The 23267-nt window shown below is 49.6% G+C and overlaps 1 protein-coding gene across 2 annotated transcripts in view; it reads right to left on the bottom strand.

Annotated features, from left to right (window-relative positions):
- TMEM178B (transmembrane protein 178B) overlaps positions 1–23267 on the bottom strand; it is a gene marked incomplete at both ends in the record, with an annotated part of 359634 nt that overhangs the window by 24655 nt on the left and 311712 nt on the right. For both annotated transcript variants that reach the window (XM_082846991.1, XM_082846992.1), the window contains one exon: positions 10934–11071. In XM_082846991.1, coding sequence (XP_082703117.1) covers positions 10934–11071 — 138 coding nt within the window. The remainder of the gene's footprint in view (positions 1–10933; positions 11072–23267) is intronic.

Raw genomic sequence — 23267 nt, 5'->3', positions numbered from 1 at the left:
TCGACTATGTCTGAGCGTATCTGTCCTGGTGGAGACAGGCCAGCCAGGAATGCACCGAGGCTGTGGAGGAATCACTCATCCTGAGTGGACACCAAATCACCCACCCACACCCAGCCTAGACGCAGAACCATAACCATACCTTACCACCTATAGTAACCTAACTCTGCTATTCCCTCCTTTACACCTTTACACTTCTGGGTCTGCCCTGCCCATGCAAGTGGTTTGACTGCATTACAGGAACTTCCTGCGAGATCCATCAACTCGCCCATTGAGAGCATGAGGAGACAGTGTGAGCGCTAAGACTTCTTCGGTCCTGCTGTTTCCATCGATCTTGGATAATCTCAGTATTCTCACCCAGTCTTAATCAAAGATCTGCGTAGAAACAAAGGGCTTAAACCAAGGTTCCGATTCTCAATAACTCCCACCCTTAACCTGCCCCCCCTCAGACCCCGCCAGCTTTGGAAGCTGCTGTTCTCCCTGATGGCAGCAAGCGATGAACTCAGTCTAGTCTTATTAGCGGGTTGTGCTGGCAATGTCTGCGGAGCCAGCTTTTGACCTGAGGCAGGCGGGAACACACGTTCTGTGTGATTATGCAGTCATCAAAGACGAGGGGTGATTTTAAACACAGTAGACTCAGCCTAAGTTAGGGAGAAGGAGAGCTGCATGCAGAATAGGGAGAAGACCTGAGTTCTCAAGCTCTCCGCGAGCCCCTGTGGCAAAAGGCTGTGGTGCCCTGGGATCGGGGAGTCTGGGTGTGGAACGATTCTGGAGGCAGAGCCGGCTTCGTGGGCATGCCACCTGAGCAGCTGTGTGCTTACTTTAAGGCTCTGCTGTTGTCCCCCTGAAATTCTTAATAACGTTTGAATTAGGAGTCCAAGTTTTCATTTTACACTGGGCCCCACCAATTATGTTGCTGGTCTTGACTGGAGGGGAAGGATGCTACCGGGTGTGTGGCAATGCAACACCTTCAGGGGGCGCGTGCAAGTCCCCCTACCCTGACCCGGCCACCCCAGGCATAGATACCATGCCCTCACCCATTGGAACTGGGCATGGCAGGTTGAAGAAGCCCCAGCTATAGGTACCCCTGAAGGGAGCCAGACGGCTGATAAAAGCCACACAATATCAAAGGATCACCCAGGGGAGAACCCCAGAGCAATGTGGAAACAGAGAGAGGGCAGGGCAGAATCAGTCGAACCCAGCCCATGGCCTCCAAGGCCCTACACAATCTACCCAGCTTCGGGCATACCGCCATCTCACTCCGCTCCTGTCACAAACCTCCTGTTGCGCAACTCCTTCAGACCCCACAAGCTCCTTCCCATCCCAGGTCCCCTGCGCTTGCTGTTCTTTCTGCAGGGACTCATCTTGCCCAAGTCCTCCCACAGCTCACCACCTCCCTTCATTCAAGCCTCTGTTCACTGTTACCACCTCTGAGAGGCCTCCGTGCCCACCCAGTGGCCCCTCATCTACAATAAGGCCCCCCAGAACTCCCTATCTTCCTCCTAGCTTAATTTTTCTCCATAGTTCTCATCCCCTGACATCAGATCATGTGTTTATGATACTTGCTTCTTGTCTGTTTCTCCAGCTAGAATGTAAGCTTCGTGAGGACTTGATTCTATTCCCTACTATAGCCCAAGTGCTTAAACAGTGTCTGGAACCTAATAGGCTATCAATATTGAATGAATGGATGAATGAATGAATGGGTAGGGTGGTGATTAGCCAGAGAAACAATACGTGTTCGAGCAATTCCGTCTTCATCACCCCGTAGCGTGTGTGTCTGCGTCGTGTTGGTGGTCGTGGTACGGGGCTGCTTAAAGTGTCCCTGAAGGTGGTTGTTTAAAAAAAGAAGCATGTCAGTAGTAAAAATAATAACATCGAGAAATTTATTGAGAACATTGGCAGGCATTGTTCTCATCCTTTTACATGAGTGAACTATAATTTTCACTACTAGGCCTCAAGTGGGTACTATTATTAGTCCTGTGTTACAGGTGAGAAAATTGAAGCAACACATGAAAGGCAGTTAAGTAACATTCCCAGTGTCACAGGGCTAGTCCAAGACTCCTTTGATCCTCAACAGGTTCTCCATGATAAAACCGTAACTCTCCCTTTTAGCTGGATGATTCTACTTCCTGAAGAAGGACTTTAACCCCCAGTCAGGTAGCAGGGAATGGAAGGTGGCTCAGGGCAAGTGTGGGCAGGGACATCCGAGACGAGAGTTGGTTCTTCCCAAACCACCGACCACCCTCCCCCACCTTCCATTTCTTTCCAGAGTCTGCTCTGTCACAGCCTCTGCCCTGGAGAATATGTAAGCAGTGTGGCTTTGTTGAGTGTTCGGTGGACAGGTTATAAGTCATTCTGGCATGGCCTTCACTGATCACATTGGGGTTTACAGGGCCAGGGCTGCTTACTATTTTCCTCCAAAGTGCAAATCTATAACAGACGCAGGTCCCACTGGGTGGCAAGGCTGAAACTGCTTTGAGGTCTATTTCGGCTCTTAAGACAGAAATGAAGCCCCACCCCTGCTGTCCGGGTTGCTGGAGTGATCGGTCCTGGCCACTGGTTCTACATTAGGCAAGCATGGATGTTATTTCCTATTCCTCCTGACGATGTGTCTCCTCCCCGAAAGGTCTTTGTTTTGAATGTAATTATCAAATGCTAATACATATTCAAACATGCACCTTCCAAAGGGCAAGACATACCCCAGGGCAGGAAGTAGTCTGTGAATTTCCGCTTAGGATTTTGAAAGAAAGACTGTGAGACAAAAAAGTCAAGAGAAGAGTTGTGATGTTCTAGTGAAATCCCACATGAAACTATAAAAGCTGTTTAGCGGGGCAGGTAGACGGGCTTTATGCCCTCGTTTGGTCATGATAGATTATGGACTCTCTTCTGCCTATTGGAATGGATTTCACTTGGGGTACATGTGTAATACTCACTACCACTTTACTACCATTTACATATAATAGCAATAGCTATGATTTACTGAGGGTTTCTTATAAGCTTGCATCATGTTAAGTCATTGGCTTACTGATTCTATCTTCCCTCCCTAGAATAGTATCTAACTTACGTGGTTGCCCACATGACTCTTACCCACGAGTCATGAATTTCGAGGCACAGTCCCTACTGGACTTACAGAAATGCAGCCCTAGTCACTGAGCACTGCTGGAGCCCGGAAGGACGGTAAGGAGAAGCTGATGGATGTTGCCCTACTTTACAGCATCCCTAAAATCACTCTACTGCTTGAAAGAAACAGTCACCCAGTCAAGACACCCATGCCTTGGGCTTTTCATTTTAGGTTTGTAAGTTTTCATAATTGCTGGGCCTTTATCAAGGTCTTTGTCTACCAGAAGAGGGGTATCTGGGGGTTCAGCGCACAGCTGAACTGCTCTCTGGTGAGCCTGGCAGAGGGGGAGCCATTTGGCATCACTGGTTTGCAAATGACTGCAATCACTCCAAGTGGATAGCTTGAGCTTCTCTGGGGCACTCTCTTTGCTCTCCTGACTGACTGGGAAGGTAGAAAATGTTACACTGATCACAGGTGGGAGGAAAAGGACCTTACCACCTGTGCCCCCAATTCTGGCCGCTGTCTCCTCCATATGCCCCTTCGTGCTTTGAGAAGGGAGGAACAGAAAGGGAATAGAGCAAGATTCTGGGACTGGCACCTGCTTAGAAGCACAGAATTGGAGGTATGCTAGCGTGGAAAGACGTGTGTGGTGCAGGGGGTCAGGGGGATCTCCATCACGGGGAGCTGAAAGCAGAGGCAGTAGGATGGGCTGCGAGGATCCAGGCTGGTGTCACGGGCTGGGCTCTGGCTCCAGTTCTGCCACTCACTAGACTGGATGACCTCGGACAACTGACACAACTACTCTTATCTGGAAATACAAGAAGGTTGAACTGGATGGTCTCTAAGGTCCCTGCCATTTCTAACATTCTAGGAGTCCCAATTAAAGGCAGAACGTTCTTCATGAGGTCATGTATAATTCATACCCTACATCCAAAAGGAATTTGGGACAGACCCCAGGACTATTCAAATAAAGATGAAAAGAGAATAAGGAGCCCCATGGAAGAAGAGCTCAGACCAAGAACAGAAGACAGGCTAATTTCTTGAAGGACTGCTGCTCTATCAAGAAACAACAAAACACTTCCTCTGTTGTACATAATTCCCTTTTCTGATACATGCATTCAACAGATATTTGAGGCTGCAGACACTGTTCCAGACACAGGGGGTGCCTTGGAGAATAAGGCAAAGTTCTGGAGCTCATGGAGCTGATATCTATGTTGGTGGTGGGAGGCAATGAAAAAACACCAAATGTTAGAAACACTGCAGACACCTAGTGTCCAGATCTCGGTTTCTAATACCATTCTCCAATAAAAGGAACCAGGTTCCTAGAAGAAGTGGTCGGTTCTAAGAGTAGGGCAGGAAATACACGAGATGAGCCTGGAACACCTTGTAGTGCCCCAAACGAAGGAAGTACTCACAAAAAAGCAAAAGCAAAACCCCACATTGATAAGAGTACACCAAGGGGCACAGGGGCCAACCAAAAGAGCTCCCAGTGGCCAAAGCCAGAACTGGAGAACAAATATAGTATTGAATTATGACCCGAAGTATAAAATAAACATTCACGAGTCCACACTGATATAAATAAATGACTGAATCAATTAATAAACAGGGAAGAAGAGACAAATCTCCTGTGCAGAAGAATTCCAAATAATTTATGTAGCTGCTCTACCCTAAAGGAGGAGAAACGTAACCCCCGACTCCTTAGGTGTGGGCTGTGCCTAGCGACTTCCTTCCAAAGAGGACAGTATGGAAACAGGGGCAAAAAGAGTAACTTTACAGTAGAGAAACTTGACACATACTCCTTCAGCCAGGGGATGAAGGTTAGTATCCACAGTCAGAGGTCATGGTGATAGTACGTATCCTTGAAATGATGTGATGAACGTGGCGCCTTACCTGTGTGATCTTCCTCTCCAAACCCATAACCCAGTCTAATCACGAGAAGAACATCAGACAAGTTCCAACAGAGGAGCATCCTACAGTATGGATGACCAGTACTCTTCAAGTACCCAACTGGCAAGGTCACTAAAAACAAGGAAAGTCTGAGGAAGTGTCACAGAAAGAGGAGACCGAGGAAACATGACAACTAAATGTAACGGGGGATCCTGGATGGTCCAGGAACAGAAAAAGGATATCAGGTAAAACTTAGAAGCTAAATAACTACGGACACTAATTAATAACAATGTACCAATATTTATTCATGAATTGCAATAAATGTACTGTACTAATGTAAGATGTTAATAATAGGGAAAACTGTGTGCAAGGGCAAAGGGTAATATGGGAATTCTCTGTACTATCTGCTCAGTTTTTCTGTAAACCTAAAACTGTTCCAAAAAAGAAAGTCGATTTAAGAAAAAGAATCTGGAGGTCAGAGATGGAAGAAGTCAGAGACCCTCTTCTCCTGCTGGCTTTGCGTAAGCAAGCTTCCCTGAGTCCTACAGCTGCAGGGAACGAATTCTGCCAACGGCATCATGATCTTGGAAGAGGATCCTGGCCTCAGACGAGACCCCAGTGCTAGATGATACCTGGACTGCAGTTTTGTGAGACCCTGAGCAGAGAACCCAGTTAAGCCTGCCTGGAATTCTGATTCATGGAAACTGTGAGGTAACAAATGTTTGTTTTAAGCTGCTTTAAAAAAAAAAAAAAAAGCAACCAAAACACAACAACAATAAACATGTCATAAAGTGGTGGGTGTGCTGCAGAAAATTAAATTAATTAAAATGTAGAGAGCAACTGGGTAGCTCTGTTAAATTGGGTGGTCGAGGAAGCCCTCTCTGAGGGGGTGACTTTTCAGTTGGAATCTGAATCCTAAGCGGAGCCAGTCATGAGGTATTGGCGGGGAAAGCACTGTGAGCAAAGCTATCAGGCCACTCCACGGCCTTGAAGTAAAACTGTGCGTGTACCGGGAGAGAGGCAGCCTGTGTGGCTGGAGTGACCTGAGCATAGGGGAAGGAATAGGAAAGGAGGTGGGGGAGGCAGAATGAGCCAGATTACACAGGGTTTCCACCATGGACTGAATGTTTGCGTGCCCCCAAATTCATATGTTGAAATGCTAACCCCCGAGACGCTGGTATTAAATGGAGGGGCCTTTGGGAGGTGATTAGGTCATGAGGGTGGTGCCCCCGTGAATGGCATTAGTGACCTTATAAAAGAGGCCCCAGGGATTCCTTGGTGATGCAGTGGTTAGGAACCTGCCTGCCAATGCAGGGGACATGGGTTCAAGCCCTGGTCCGGGAGGATCCCACATGCCGCGGAGCAACTAAGCCCGTGAGCCACAACTACTGAGCCTGCACTCTAGAACCCATGAGCCACAACTACTGAGCCTGCGTGCCACAACTACTGAAGCCCACGTGTTCTAAGGCCCACGTGCCACAACTACTGAGCCTGCGTGCTGCAACTCCTAAAGCCCGCGTGCCTAGAGCCTGTGCTCCACAACAAGAGAAACCACCGCAATGAGAAGCCCGCGCACTGCAACAGAGTAGCCCCCACTCGCCGCAACTAAAGAAAGCCTGCACACAGCAACAAAGACCCAACACAGCCAAAAATAAATAACTTTAAAATAAATAAAAGAGGCCCCAGAGAGTTCCCTTGGCCCTGCCACCGTATGAGAACACACAAGAAGGTACCATCTATGACATCTATGACCCAGAAGGCAGGTTCTCACCAGACACCGAATCTGCCAGTGCCTTGATCTTGGACTTTCCAGACTCCAGGACAGCAAGAAATAAACTTCTGTTCCTTATAAGCCGCCCGATGTCTGGTATTTTGTTACAGCAGCCCAAGCTAACTAACACAGCTTCTAAAGAAGGGTAAGGAGTTTGGATTTTAAGTTCAAGTGTAAGCTTTTCGAGCATTGGTAGATAAGTGAATATCTGATTTATAGTTTCAAAAATATTATGCCAACTGCCCTGTGAAGGGCTGACTGCCCGGTGCCAGCGTCTAGATAGGCGGCTCCCGCATTAGCCTAGGTGAAAGCTCACGGCAGAGGTGACGGATGCCTTCCAAGAGTGGGAGGACGAGGACATGTGAGCGCGTGCTGAGGGGCGGGGCACGGGTGTTGGATGTTCACACCCATCTTGTGGATCTGCGCCCACGAGGTGGGTCTAGGTTCGCCCGGCGAGTGAATTACAAGTAATCGTAGGAGTCACATGCTCCCTGCCACACGGCCCCGCCCCCCATGTCATCCTGTCCCTGTGCTTCTGAATCTCACTGATGACGAATCCAGACACTTGTTTCCGGCAGTTGCACCCAAACGCCGTTGTGTGCCAGTCTGGACTAGATTCTCCCCTGGAGGCCACGCCAAAGGGGAAACTGGATCCCACTCACCCCCCGCAGCCTCCTGGCCCCACAGAGCTCCATACTTAACTAAGCGCCTCCTCTGGGCTGAGCGTTAATTAAACACTTTGTTGCTAGTCATCTCACGAGGTGTGGGGTGCCCTCTCTTTAACCCCGGAAACAGTTAAATCGAGAAGAGAAGCACCCAGTGTGGGCCACCTCCTTTCGTGTGGGAACAGAGAAGAGGTTGCGAAGAGAACTCTTCTGTTTGTATTTCGGCCTCGGCCGGTTCATTGAAGTCAACTGCAATTCCATCTTCAGACTCCCGACTTTAAATTCACCTTTTCCACTCTTCCCAACCCCTCCTTTTCCAGCTGCTCACCACACCCACACCCGGCCAGCACTGCGACAGTTGGTGCCCACCGCCTTTCTCACTTGCTGCCCAGTCTAACCCCTTGAGCCCTAGTCTGTGCTCAGTTACGGGTGCCTGAGATGCCAATCTGGGTGAAAGCTAAGGCCGTGGGGCCTTTTGGTCACAAATATCTACAGTTTGAGGGACTGCTCTGCCGTGCTCAGGAGGTTCCTGTCACAGGTAAGCTGACTCTCCAAGCCCTTCAAAGGTCAGCCCTAGAGGGGCTGCCCTGGAGGGCTGGCACCGGTCGGGCTCTGGGAGGGGTTGATGCTGACATGTCTCTCTGACACACAGGGCTCTACAGGACAAGACTTCATTTTGGGGTTTGGCACCCAACCTCTCAGCAGCTCTCGGTGCTGAGCGGGGATGGGGGGAGGCACAGCCTCTACACTGAGTCTGCTTCCTCCCAGCCTCCAACTAAACCACACTCATGGGGTCAGCAGGCTGCAGCTGCCCTGGGCATCGGGACCCCCGGAAGCTGTGTCGGGCCTCCTTGGAAAGGGCACTAATTTGAAAAGGAAGAGGGTGCCTTCCCCCGCCTACAGCTTTATCTTCCCCAAAAGACCAGGGTTCAAGGGGTCAGCTCTTAGCGGCTTTGTCCTTCTTCCTCTCCTACTGGGGCCTCTCTGACGGTACCCATGAGGTGTGTGGACACCACTTTCCTCCCCAGCCTCTTTGGGGAGAGGACAGTTCTACCTATGGACGCAAGCCCCATGGTGGATGAGATGCCCCCACTCCAACCAGGACAATGCTCCCGTCAGGAAGAAACAGCTCTTAGGACAGCAAGCTTCCCCAGAGTTCTTCTGGACGCTAACATTTTATTATGAACTATGGTTTTTCCATTAGAAAAAAAGAAAGGGAGTGAGTGTGCTCGGGAAGTGGGTTTAGCTGGGACCCTCGGTGATCAGGGCTCAGACAGGCCTCCACAGTAATAATCGAAGCCCTGTGACAGCACTTCCCTGTCTGATGCTGCCTAAGGTAGTCATAAAATGGGGTGGCTGGGGGGCATCGGGGGAAGGAAGAAAACAAATCATGAGAGGTCTTGCCCAACTGATTCATCCCCAGAACATCACATTTCAGAGCTGGAGGGAAGTTTAAAGGTCACCTATTCCCCCAGCTCTCACCCCTTATTGAGCGTCATCCCCAGAAGTTCGGCTTGGATCGGTCTGGGGTGAGGCCCTAGCATCAGTACTTTTAAAAGTTCTGCAGGTGATTCGACTGTGTGGTGATTAAGAACCACTAACCAGGCAGAAGGGAAGCAACACCCTCACTCATTCCCTGTGGGGAGGGGCCTCAGGTCCCCAGTCCAGCCCAAGGGCTTTCCTGGCGTCCCCAGAGCCCTAGGGCTCCTGGGCGGTACCTTAGCAAATGGGGGACAGGGCTTCCAGGCACCCTCCTGCCCCCCACTGTCTGCCCCACACCCTCTTCTGGGAGAGTTCCTACCCGGGGTCTCAGGTGAGTGGGAAGTGTCTCAGGGACCACCCCCTCTTCAAGTGACAGTGATGTGTGGCCTGGCCTGGAAGGACCACTGGGCCCATCACTCTTTCTCTGGAAGCTGTCAGAGTTGGAAGGCTTACGTAGCACCTGGGAAGGATGTGAGCCAAGTGCCGGCCTGGAGAGGGGAACGTGCAGGGGATGACGATCGCCTCGGAAGAGGCAGAGAGAAAAGAGTATCGGCTCCCAGGGCTCCTGGATTTCTGCTCTGCCCGAGGCCTGTTTGCTCAGCTTTTCTCGGATCCCTGGGGTCCCTCTCTAGAGCCTTAGAAAAGCCCCGTTTCACTGGAGCCCATCTCTGTACAACCACAAGAGTCTTAGAACATTCACTACAAACACAGCCACTCCACTTTTAGCTTTTCACTTTTTGGGGTCCACGGAAGATTCTGACTGGAAGGTGGAAACAAAAAAGACTCCGTGCTGCTAACACCAAGTATGGAAATCCCAGGCCAAGTGTGACCCTCGCTTCAGTGAGGAGGACACCTGGGTGCAGAAAAGGTGGTGCGGCTGGTTTTGGGGGCCCCCGTCTCAGCGGGAGACCGGAAGGAGGGGTGAAGGAGCCACCGTGCCCCTCCCTCCCCAGCCTCTGCCCTAAGTGCCGCTGTGGGACCCACAGGGAGGCAGTGCTGGGCAGGGGCAGCTGACCCTGACGGCAGAGGATCCGGGAGGCACAGGGTGTCTGTGCTTTGGGGGAACGAGGATAAGCGGTCAGGCACGAGGTGGAATCCTGCAACTCTCCTCCTCTCCCAACCCACAGCTCACTCACTGAACCCCAGATCTCTCCGTCCATCTAGAAGGATAGCCGCCTCCTTTCTCCACCCAGACCCACCCCTCCACCGCCTGCCCCTGCTGAGACCCTGAGTCAGGCCATTCACGTGGTGTCTACCATCTACCTGACGGTGGTTTCCACGCGTGGGACTCACTGTCCTTTTTCCCCACACACATTTTTAACTCCCTCTGTCCAAGCCCAATTCCCCCTCTTCCTAACTCCATGCAAGTCATCCACCCACTTCTCCCCGAGGAGTGTACTGTGATGGGCCTACCGCCCGTTAGCTTTGGCTTCAGACTGAGACTCAAACCAGGAGACCAAAAAGCACATTTCAGCTCTTCAGGGAGAAAAGAGGCACGTGTAGATAGTGGATTAACCTTTACTTCCCGCGGACTGGAACCTATTCCCTCATAGCTACACAGTTCTGCTCATATACAGCCCTTTATAAGGGTGCGATCGGTTCTATGGCCCTGACAGTAATAGAGGGTATAAGGGAGACGTGTGACGAAGGTCTAGCCCCGTCTTACCACCTTTAGAGCCTCGTTGGGAAATGGAGCGGCATTAAGACCCATAAATCAAGGGTAAAGGTACGCTTTTGAAGGGGAAACTGCCCAGATAGCACCTGCCGCCCACCCCAAAGTATAGTATGTACATAAAACGCCCGAGTATTACGTGGGTTCTCACTTGCCCCAGATCTGACACCTCGCTCAACGCCATCGCCACAGTCTTTCCCACACCAGGTGGGCAGACGCCCGAGTGCAAGGACCAGCAGTGGAGAGTGGCTAAGAGGAGCTCAAACCATGTTCGCTGATTGAGTGAATGAAAGGGCCCCGCCGAGCCTGGGCCTTCGCCCACACGCCCACCAGCCATTCTCTTGGAATCCCAGTAACCAGGAGCCCCCCCCCCCAATCCCGCAGTCCCCAAGTCTTACCTCCCATGAGGAAGAGAAGCCCTGCCACATACTGCATAAGGCCTCGGTCCCAGCAGCAGCCCAGCACGCCGATGATCCAGCCGAAGAGGATGATGGCCACCGCCATGCCCATGAAGCCGGCCGTCATCCTACGCAGGTCTGCGGGGAAGCAGGCAGACAACAGTTAGCATCAGAGCCCGGAACTCAGGGTCCAGGGCACCCCGGCCCCGGGCGCGGGGGCAGGGAGGCCACCTGCCCTTTACAGACAGGTTGGTACAACCAAGCTTCCTCTGCAGAGGACAGAGCCCCCAGTGGTGACTGTCTCCTCGCGTGCAAACACATGCTGGGGCCGCGTGGTCCCTACGCACAGGGAGAGATCATCATCATAGCTGTCATTTCTTTTACATCTCCTTTGTGCCAGGCACAGCACTGTTCTTCCCAAGGCTTCTCTTTCGACCTTCTAAGCTATGTACTGTCTTTATCCCTATCTGAAAAATGCAGCAAGTTGCGGAAAGCCATACAGTGAGTGGTAGGACAGGGTGACAAGCCCAGATCTGTGCGGCTCCCCAGTCATAAGCCAGCATTAGTCACCTCTCCGGGCAGGGAGAACCAGACAAATGGACCGTGAGAGCTGGGCTGGGTCGGGTCCTGGCAGTCTGGCTGCACCCGCCAAGGACTCCCTCCCTTCCCTCCAGGGTTTGCTGGTCTCCCAGGAGGTCAGGAGTGAGCATGAAGCTGCCGGTGGCATCGCTTTCCTCCTTCTCCAGCCCGGCCCCCAGGGTCCCAGCTCCCCGTGCACGTGAGGCCGCAGGGTGGGCACCATGCTTCCTGCTCTCAGACTGTACCCCCGAGGAGGCCTCCTCAGGTCAACCCGGTTTTCCAGATCAGGCCCTTCTCCGCTCTGCGCCCCACTGACCCGCCAGACAAAGCCTGGCATAGGCACAGAGGGGAGGAGGGCCGTCTGGAAAGGTGGTATTTTTAGCAGAAGGGAGCGGGCAGAGCTGCTGCCATGTCAGCCTCATTCAGCAACTGGCTCGGCCTGGCTTCCTCCCAGTTCCAGCCCCGCCCTCCGGTGCCTCCTCCCCCCCCCCCCCCACCCCCGCACCTGCCTCCCCGGAGCCCGGCCTTCTTACCGCCCTCCTGGGTATTCTTACCGCCCTCCTGGGTAACACACCACAACGGGGCTCCCAACAGGAGCCGTTTGTCTGGGCTTCTGCCCTAAGGGGTGGGAGGTGGGGATTTCAGAGCAGCCTGGAGATCCCCTGGGCATTCCCTTCTCTTGGAGGAAGGGAGGGAGGAATGTGTGTGTGTGACGCTGAGGACCGGACAGCAAACTACATCAATCCCCACCCCCCCAAACCCCCGCATCCAAGCAAGCACGGACGGTCTCTTCTCACCCCCGGGAAACGAACACCCAGGTTTCCGTGGGGAGCACCTCACAGGCATCACGTCCCCTCTCTGCCTCTCTCCCACTCCAGTGCAGAGCAAACAGAGGATCCCTGGCACAGTTTGGCTTGAGGCCTCCTGCCCCTCCTGCCCCTCCCTACCGCCCTCACGCTGGAGACGGATGTGGTCCACGTGCCTTGTCCCGACACTGAAGATCAGACACTGGCAGCCGCCTCCCCGCCCTCCAGGGAGGAAGCTGGTTGGGGGGTGGGGGTGGGTGGGAAGGAGAACAGCAGCAGAGCCTCCCCGAGGAGGTGGGGGGACCTGACAGGGCCCTGTCACAGAGGCAGAAATCCACAGAGAGCCCGTTCCTGCTTTACTGAGTTCTCCTTGGTCCTCCCCACCCCTGCCGACCCAGAGTGCCCGCCGCAGCCAGGCAGCAGTCACATCCGTTACTCTTTGCCCTGGGGGCTCCCTCCACTCTCCACTGTAGTCAAGGGCAAGCAGGTGATGGGAATGGGAAAAGAGAGGTCAGGGTATTTTCAGTCTAAAGGAGATTTATATTCCCTTAAACAGGTCAGGAAATTTTTCTTCTATACCCCTGTGAAACCAATGGTTCCCTTTTCAGTAACTGGAGGGTTTCCAGGAAAAATCTCGGCCCCTCTGCCAGCACTAGAGTGGACAAACCTGCGGAAGCCCCAGAGCCCCTTCCTGCTGCACTTGGCCGGTACCGGCCCCTGGGCTGTGCAGACCCATGGGAGCTAAGGTACTGCCTGGGGGACTGAATGGAGACGGGGTCCTGTAAGGTGTGTGCACTTGGGCCAGGGATGGAAAAGCACGCTGGGCAGGAAAAGAGAAATGCAAATCATTAAAAGAGGGAAGCGTATTGCTGTTGGTGGACGAAAGCAGAATGCTTTACTTAGAAGAAAACAGAGCAAAAGGCAGGAAGGGAAATGGAGAGAATAATTCCTCTTCCAAAAGTCCTGAGACAGATAATAGTCATCTGTGTCCCAGGTCAGGGAGGGGTGGGCCTCCAACACAGACTAGGTACACTCTGCTGTCTCCCAAAGGCTTGGCCAACAAAAGCTGAGGGTCACGTTAAGTTGCTGATCTGGAAAGAAGGATGAAAACCAGAGGTCAGGTCTGAGTATTTTCACTGACCTGGGAGGAGATTCACCATCACCCTATGAGCCTGATTTTGCTAGAGCCATGCAAGTACGGCTGGTTATTTTGCCCTCAGACCCACGTGGTAACTCAGGGCAGCTGCAGCAACAACTTACAAGGTAGGTAGGACAAGAAATATTCCTATTTTGCAGGATTTAAAGAAGTTAAATAATTTAGTAACAGTCTCAAACCCGTGAACTAAAAAAAGGAGTGAGTTGGGTTATTGAGTTGTGTGGGAAAGTAAAGTTAAAATGTAATTAATGTATCTAGTATTTCTTCCTCCCAAATTAAGCCAGGATTATAGTTACAAGATTTTTTTTTTTTTAAAGACAGAAATTCACACAGAAGGGGAAACTAGGAAAGGAGACAGCGGCAACAGAAGATTGGAAACCGTAAAGCTGAGAGACAGTATAATCGCCTCAGCAGAACTACAGAGCTAAGGCGAGAGCCAGCGGGGGGGAAGCTGAAAACCATCTTGCCAAATCCCCAAAAGGCTCAGGAACTGGCATCAGGAAGTTAAGCAGAGGGGAGGGAGATAAAACAAGGATTTGTTACAAGTTGTCTGAGCTGGAACTAGAACCCTAGCTCCCCTCACCCGCTCTACATCTCTGGGGCTACCCCCCTTTCCCCCACCCCCCAGGGTGGAGTGGGCATACTTAGGACTGGGGGTTGACAAGCTCAGGTGAGGGCTGGCCAGCACAGCTGAGGGTCATTATGCACAGAGCAGGTGTCTGTGCACATACAGAATGTTGAATGCTTACTCTTGAGACCCCAGACCTCTTCTGCCTGGCTCTCAGAAGCAGACTGCCCTGCCTTTGCCCTATAGCCTGGAAGCTGGGAGAGACCTTTCTGGTGATGACCAGCACAAGAGAAAATATCTAGACACATTGCCAGCCACTCCAAGCAGCCACAGCGAAGCTTCCCATTGGCAAGCCCACTCCCGACTCAGGGCTTCCGGGCAGCCCCAAATACCTGAGAAAAGCTATAAGCTGGGAGAAGAGCTTGAGGAAACAAACTGCAGGGAAAAGAAACAATAATTAAAAATTATTCCTGGGAAATGCAAATCAAAACCACAATGAGATACCACCTCATACCCGTCAGAATGGCCATCGTAAAAAGACCACAAATAATAAATGTTGGTGAGGATGTGGAGAAAAGGGAACCCTTGTGCACTGTTGGTGGCAATGCAGATTTGTGCAGCCACTGTGGAAAACAGTATGGAGGGTTCTCAAAAAACTAAAACTAGAACTACCCTGTGACCCAGCAATTCCACTCCTGGGTATATATCCGAAAAGAACAAAAGCACTAATTTGAAAAGATACATGCACCCCAGTGTTCAGAGCAGCATTATTTACAATTGTCAAGATATGGAAGCAACCTAAGTGTCGATCAACAGATGAATAAAGAAAATGTGATAAATATATTTATACACACACACACAATGGCATACTACTCAGTATTCTATAAAAAAATAACAAAATTTTGCCATTTGCAGCAACATGGATGGACTTGGAGGGCATTATGCTAAGTGAAACAAGCCAGACAGAGAAAGACAAATACTGTATGACATCACTTATATGTGGAGTCTAAAAAATACAACAAACTAGTGAATATAACAAAAAAGAAGCAGACTCACAGATACAGAGAACAAACTAGTGCTTACCAGTGGGGGGATGGCAGGGGGAATACAGGGGTGAGGGTGGGAGAAACAAACTACTGGGTGTAAGATAAGCTCAAGGATGTACTGTACAACATGGGGAATATAGCCAATATTTAATAATAACTGTAAATGGAAAGTAATCTTTAAGAATTGTATAAAAAAATTTTTTAATAAATTAAAAAATTATTAATATCCCCAAGAGACAAGAGAAGAAACACAGTTTGCCTCCATGAAATACGAACAGGATACTATTGAAAAGAACTCTCTGAAGAACAAAAATAATACCTTATAATAATGGAATCAAAATCACTGAAATTAATATTATAAAATCAATTCTAATTTATGGATTAACAGTCCTATCTTGTTCCAAAATATTTAGGAGTCTTACAAAATGCACACAGTATAACAGGATAAAAATAATCAACAAGGAAATGAAGGAAAGAGAAAATAAAAAAACAAAAGAAGATGAAGCCAGGTATCACATTCACACACAAAATTTGGTCCACGATGTCTTTAGAAAGGTTATTATAGTCACCATATTTGGATTTAAGGCATTAGATATTATTTTGATTATCTTTAAATCTTTGTTGTTTTTTATTTGCATTTGAGAAAATCCCAAAGGCCACTCTGCCTATGGAATGACCCACATATAGATGGCCCCATTCCTGCCCACCTGCATTAGCCCATGTGTCAATTTCATTTCTTTAGGAGTAAGAAACTGCCTTTTTTACTCTTTGTGATTTCTCACTGTGCTCACAGCAGTACTTTGCACCCAGGAATTTACATAGCTTGTACAGTTAACCCTTGAACAAAGAGGGGAGTTGGGGAACCGATGCCCCGCACAGTGGAAAATCCACGTATAACTTATCGTCGGCCCTCTGTACACTTAGCTTCTCTGAATCCACGGTTCTGCATCCGTGGATTTAGTCAACCACGCATGTTGTGCTACTGTAGTATGTACTCTTGAAAAACACCCGCAAATAAGTGGACCCATGTAGTTCAAAACTGTGTTGTTCAAGGGTCAACGGTTATTTCTTTCCCCGTCTTTTCCTGCCTTTTTGTAGAAAGAAGGAAGGAGGCAAGGAGGGAGGGAGGGAAGGAGGTGAGGTGGGAGGAGGAAAGGAAAAAGAAAACCTAACTCAACTCTCTGAAGCCATGGGAAAATATTATGCAGGGTCAGCCTAAGAATAATCCCCTCGGAAAGAACTTGGAATAGTGAGTTGGGCAGGCAAAGGCTGAGATAAAGAAAAATCTTCTCATGAATTGTGTTGGGTTTGAGTCTAATATCTGTATTCCACGACCGTAATGTTTGACATTCTAATGTTCGAAATGAGAAAGGTGCGTTCTAAACTTTCTAGAAAAAGAATTTAGCTCAGTGCAGTGGAAAGCAGCGGGCAGAAGCGGGTGGATGATGAGGACAGAGGAGGAAGAAAACCAGGAGAACCATTAAACAGAAGCAGAAAAAAGCCGTTCTCCCTCGTGGAAAAATTTTTATTTTGAAGTTTACACTCCTATTAACATTTAAATTGAAAGGTATTGCTTGCAACTCTACCTAGGAAACCAGGATATGTGCATTTAAATAAACACCATTCAGAGAAGGAAAATATATATGGGCTCTGAATTTCTTTCTATTTGCTCTTTAAAGAACTCAGTACAAAAAAACTGATGAGGGCTGGGATTTTCTTCTCATTAAAAAAACAGAGATGGTCGGGTTAAGTATGGGTTAGACCTTGCTGTGTCAGTAAAGACAGGTGATGGGGAGGGCAGACTCTGTATGAATGGTCCAGGGTGAAGAGTATGGCGAAACCAACAAGGTCATGGTCCTCTTCTGCTGGCCACGCGGGGCACCTCTGCCTGATACGAGCACTGCCTTGGCTACAAGGATGGAAGAGTGTCAGCTGCCCTGGTAGCTGGACATGCATTCACAAATTAATCAGTCCCTTTGGGGTTCAAGGTCACAAGAATTGGAGGGCAGAGCAAGGTGGTGAGGACAGAACTCAGTGCTTTTGCCCCAAGGGATCAGTCTGGAAGGTTAGAAGTGGAGAGAGATAGTTGGGCAATGAACATGTTAGCCGTGGGATCAACTCAGGACAAACTGATTCACAGGGGAAGGAATATTCCAGGAACCAATTACTGCACAGCAACCATCTCTGAAGGAAGTGGGGCTTGATTCTGGGTAACCACACAGAGATTCAACAGATGCGGATGCAAGCACGGATTCTTGGAATCAGGCTGCCCTGATTCAAATCCTGGCTCTGCCGTGTACTGGCTGCGTGAACTTGAGCACGCTAGTCCCTCTCTCTGGATCTCAGTTTCCACATCTATAATGGGAGGTTATAACAGTGCCTACTTCAAAGGGTTATTAAGAGGATTAAATAAGTTATTATGTATAAACTGCTTAGAATAGTACCTGGCACAAAGCGAGAGCTATACAGATGTAAATAGAAATGGAAGACACTTAAATGAAAGCTGTTCTCTTTTTTCATACACCACATCTCTCACACGTGTTGTGCAAGAGCACACAAGAGCTAAGCGGCATGTTGGGGTTAGCCCCTAATTAAGGATTTGGTACCCAGAGGGAACAGGTTTCTGGGGTCTGTTCTTGTACCTCTCTCGGGTACCAGGAGAGGCTGAGGTGAAGGCTTTATGCATCTATTTGTTAATATTGAGATGCATCCACCCTGGAGTGGTGATGCTCCTTATCCTTGGGGGACCCAAAACAGCTAGAGGCCATGGCAGCTAATAGCAGAGGTGCCGGGGGCCATAGAGGCTGCTTGAAACCTGGGCTCTAGCATTGAGCACTGTACTGATCTAAAAGGAAGAGGCATGGGGCAAGACCCTAACTTTTCAGTGATCTAATTAGTTAAGAGTGCAACAGAGAAGTAGCGCACAAATCTGGAGTAGGAACCTGTGTTGATGTCTTCTTTGTATATATGATTAAAAGGTTTTGCCTATGGCTTTCTTCCAGAGTATAAGTCGGTTCAGCATCGTGATGTAGTTGTATTTAAGAAACCATTTTTATGTGAAAACAAAATAGTTCTTGGGTTTCCATAAGAAAGTGTCCTCTGCCCATCGCTGTGCCTCCACCTTTCTCCAAGAGCCCCGTGTTCCAGTCATGAAAACACTGCAGTTCTCTGAAAGGCTTGGCATTTTCCTCCCTTTCCTTGATGACGCTGTGCTCTCTGCCAACATGGCTGCCCACACGTTCCACCAGGCAAGCTTCTCATCATCCTTCAAATTTCCCTAAAAAGTAAATGTCTGGGAGGCTTCTAAGGTGCTTTAGCCGACACTGGCGTCCAGTGCTCCAGGCTCCTGTAGCACTTGCCTGATAATCATTCCTCCAACACTTACCACGTCTTACTGTAATTATTTATGTCTCCCTTCCTCCAGCAAATGTGAGCTTGTTCAGGGCTGTGGTCGTGTCCGGTTTATTTTGCCTTCCCAGTCCCCAGCGCGTTGCCCGGCCAAAGCAGGTGCTCAATAAATGTCTGCTAAGTGAGATCACCATCCCACCCTGTGATGATTACTAAAACTGTATGCACCATGGACTAATAAAGCAGAATGAAGAGGACGCGCTTACCCAACTCAACCCACTCCAGTGACTCAAACGTCATTGTGACTTGAAGCCAACTTCTCTCTCCTCCAACCTTATTTTTAAAAGCCAGCATTAATTATTGCTTAACAACTCAACGTAATTTTTTGCTCTTGTTTTTTTGTGTACACAAAGAAAAGAAACATCATCAACATAGGTTAGGTTTCCGATCGCACAGAGCCATGCAACATGGGGGCTCCTTACCATAAAGTTTAATGAGCACATGTGAAACCCCACAGATCACGATCCCAACAGACCTTTCTGTGCTGTCCCCACAAGTCAGGAAGAGATCGTGGGGGAAGGTAGCTGCTGTAGAAACGAGAAGTGGTTTTTGGGTCAGAAGACGGGCTTGACGCTTCCTGCTCCTCAACCCTACCTCCGGATTAGAGAGCTGCCATAAATAGGGACATTATGTGATATAGCATATACAAATCACATCCATTGTCAAGACAAGGGAAGGCAAATTGCAACATTTGTACCCGCCTGATGAAAGAAAGCTAGGTCAGCAGCTAAAGCAAGTGCCTGGAGAGAAGAAAGAAGGGGGAAAAAACCCAGAACCGAGAGGCAGAGTCCCAAACAAAAAAGCCCTCAAGAATGACTCCCTCCTCCCTGCTGCCACACTGCTGAGCCAACAGCAGAAACTGCAGACAGGGACGATGAGAAGGGAACTACAGCGCAGCCAACCAGATACACGCGAGTAGACCCACTGGGTGCCCAGTTCTCTGTCCTCGGGGGTCTTCCAGCCGGGCACGACGAGCTAAACCAATACAGTCGCTATTCCACCCTAGAGAAGCTCCCAACTCTCCTCCTCTAGATCACGTGTCACTGACAGCTGCTCTGAGCGCAGAGGACAGAAATCGGGGTGGCAAGAATGTGTCCCCAGAGGGTCCCCACAAAGCAATGAGAAGACAGGAGCTTTAAGACACATGGGCACCCTAGAGAGCACTATGCTTTCCAGAAACATGCTGCAGGCGCCTGAGAATCGGTTGATTGCAAAGAATCTGAAAGGCCTGGGGAAGAGGAAGATAAATAGGAATGAGCGTTTATTGTGCATCTACTATGCGCAAGGCGCTGGGCTGGCCAATTTACAGGGGACACGCCTGTGAAGCCTCGCAGTAGCTCTATAAGGAAGATACTATTTCTCTCATTTTGTAGACTTAGCTATGGAGACAATGGAATTTCAGTCGATCAAGGTCACACAGCCAGTCAGAGGCAGGCCTGGGAAACGGCCTCCCGCTGCCCATGCCCTTTCCATTCGACTCCGTGCCGCTTCAAACCCCAGAAGAGAATTTAACATTCAGTAAAATGTAATGGAATATTATTCAGCTGTTAAAATTACTCCCGTGGAGAATGTCAACGACCAGGGAAAAGTTCACAACAGAATATTAAATGAAAAATAATGCACAAGCCTATCTATTCCATACAACCCCTAGGCTGCGGGTGTACATACGTGCATCCGTGCACGTACACCCACGTGGGAGACGCAAGGGAGAAGTACCCCAGATGCTAACAGGGAGCCTTTCTGGGTTGTGATGTTTGGGGTTTTGCTCGTTCTTTCCTACAATGAGAATGAATTCCTTTAACAATGAAACGTTGAGTTCTCTGGGAGATGTGAGCTTTACTGCTTTTTAAAGTTCTAAGTACAAAATAATGAGGCACACCGAACTGATAGGAGACGTTGATCTCAGGCCTGGCCGCAGATTCCTTCTCATGAGTACCCCCTTCTTAAAGACACACTGCCACTAAGTAGTTTCTTCAGTCTTTTCAACAGTGAAAGCAAGACTTGCCAAGCTGCTCTTTGGCCAACAGTATGGACTGTGGAATACTTGCCATCGGAGGGCAGTACTTCCTTTACCTGGCAGCTCCAGCTCAGGCCAGCACAGGAATGGGGCTCTAAGATGTCGCTGCCCTCCGCTGCCATTCTTTCCGCATGGGATGCCGTCAGGGAGGTGTGCGGGGCCCCTCAGTACTCTCTCTGACTAGATCCCATGCTTTAGGGGCTAGGCACCTTGCAGATACCCGACAACCTCAGACGGCTCACACGAATGTCTCTATAGCAATCTTCTCACCCTCAAACGTCCCTTCCACTAATGAGGTTCCCAGGAACAAGCACAGCAATTTCTGTTTGAATGACACGATGGCGTAGAGATAAACAGAACACTGAACTTGATGTCAGAAGACCTGCATCTGAGGCCCAGTTCTCCCCGTGTTGACTGGGATGCAGCGTACAGGTCACACCAAACTCTTAGTTCTGAGGCCTAAGAACGATACAGAGAGAACAACAATGGGGCAGAGAACAGTGGATGGCGAGCCCCCTGCTCCCTCCACGTTCTCCAGCTGTGTGGGCCATACGGCAGCCAGGGCTACACGTGGGAGCTGAGGACTTGAAACCGTCATCAAGCACCTGGGCTGAGACACGTACATGTACAATACACACCAGCTGTCCAAGACGGTATGAGTTTTCACGAAATATCGGAATAATCTGTACACTGATTACATGCTGATGTGACAGTATTTTGGATATACTGGAGTAGATAAAATATGTGATTAAAATTAGTGTTATTATTTCTTTTTACACAGTTAATGGGGCTAGAACATTTAAAATTGGATTACAGTTTGCATTATATTTCAATGGACAGCACTTTTTTTTTTTGGAATTTGCTGTGTTGGCAACACAGCATTTATTTACTTAACATCTTTACTGGTGTATAATTGCTTTACAATGGTGTTAGTTGCTGCTGTATAACAAAGTGAACCAGCCATATGCATACGTATATCCCCATACCCCTTCCCTCTTGCGTCTCCCTCCCACCGTCCCTATCCCACCCCTCTAGGTGGATGCAAAAGACCGAGCTGGTCTCCCTGTGCAATGCGGCTGCTTCCCACGAGCTATCTATTTTACATTTGGTAGTGCATATACAGGACAGCACTTTCTGTTTTTTCGGGTTTTTTTTTCTTTTTTTTGCGGTACGCGGGCCTCTCACTGTTGTGGCCTCTCCCGTTGAGGAGCACAGGCTCCGGACGCGCAGGCTCAGCGGCCATGGCTCACGGGCCCAGCCGCTCCGCGGCATGTGGGATCCTCCCGGACCGGGGCACGAACCTGTGTCCCCTGCATCAGCAGGCGGACCCTCAACCACTGCGCCACCAGGGAAGCCCAGCATTTTCTAAAGAGAAGGGTAAGACATTGGGCAGAACTTGCTACGAGGGTTTTGCAACTTGCAGTGTACTCTCCACCTTCAGTTTACACACAGAAGGAGATTAGGGGGCAGAGACTGAAGAGGGAGGGCTCTTAGAAGAGAGTCAGCAGAGGGCTGCGTGTTTCCCTTCCTCCCACGATAGCTTCCCCACTCCCAGCACCACCTCCTCAAGCCAAGAAAAGGGCCCTTGAGAGAACCATTTGGAGAGCGGCACACAGGTACCCTAGAGTTTAGAGGACACAGGGCATGGTACCTACGTGTGGCCCGAAAAGATGAGGCGAGAAGCCGGTTAGAGTTGCCCATGAAAGCAAAGACAAAGCTACACATCCAGAGTCTGGCTGGGGAACGATCCTGTGCTTTCTCCACGGGCCAAGCGGAGGCCAATGAAGACTAAAGGTTCCTAGAAAAGACGCGACCCAAGAGCTTCACCTGGTAGGGTGTGATGACTGCAACAGAGTCCTATGAGGGGTAGCGTCAAAATTGGGGGCTGAGGAAGGAGTGGGACCAGGTCAGCTGGAAGGTGCACTGCCCACATCAGGAGACGATGAGGTGTGGTCAGTCACTGAGAAGCTTTTCCAAAGGAATCACAAAGGTGCCCTGCAAGAGACAGATGAGCACTTGGGCCTTGCTGCATGCAGGGCACCAAGAGACAGCAACGCCACCAGGCAAACAAGACCCCGTGGGCCTTTTACCCATCGTTCTCTCGACCACCCCCCCCGCCGCCCCGCCCCAACCCTAGAGGAAGCAGTAGTAGAGCTAAAGGGGGGCAGGTGGAACAATGCTGAAGAAGGAGCAGAACAGACCTTCTTTCTTACTGCACGTTTCCAGGAGGGGGTCAAGCCCATGCACTGGGGAAGGGAGAAGATTTAAACCAGATACAAGACCGACATTCTGACACTAGATCCGACTCAAATGTTAACATCTACAAATGCAAGTTTACTAATACCTGAAGGTTACCCAAAGAAACTGTGGGATCTCCTATAGATGTCAACTAAGAACGGGAGATCAGACAGAATGGGGCTAAAAAGGTGGTCGTGAGAATCAAAGTTGTAGATGCAGCCTTTTCAATAAATTGGTTAAAAATGATCTTATACAAGTCATATCTGAAACAAGAATGATCACAATACAGCCAGCCTTTTTCATGAGTCAGGCATGTCCTAAGCACTTCCTATACCTTATCCCATTTAATCTTCCCAACAAACTGATGAGTTTATAATGCTCCTTTTATTGATGAGATAATAAGTAACTTGCCCCAAGTCAGGCAGCTTGCAAGTAGGAGACTCCAAAACCCAGGCTTTTAGTCACTTTGCTCTGCAGTCTCTTGGAGTCATTGACCAAGTGACATCTGTGACAACA

The sequence above is a fragment of the Leucopleurus acutus genome, assembly GCF_964270905.1.
Source record: "Leucopleurus acutus genome assembly, chromosome: 9".
In the NCBI taxonomy this organism is placed as follows: domain Eukaryota; kingdom Metazoa; phylum Chordata; class Mammalia; order Artiodactyla; family Delphinidae; genus Leucopleurus; species Leucopleurus acutus.
The sequence above is the reverse complement of the archived record's forward strand: the minus strand, read 5'-3'. Positions and strand labels throughout refer to the sequence as shown.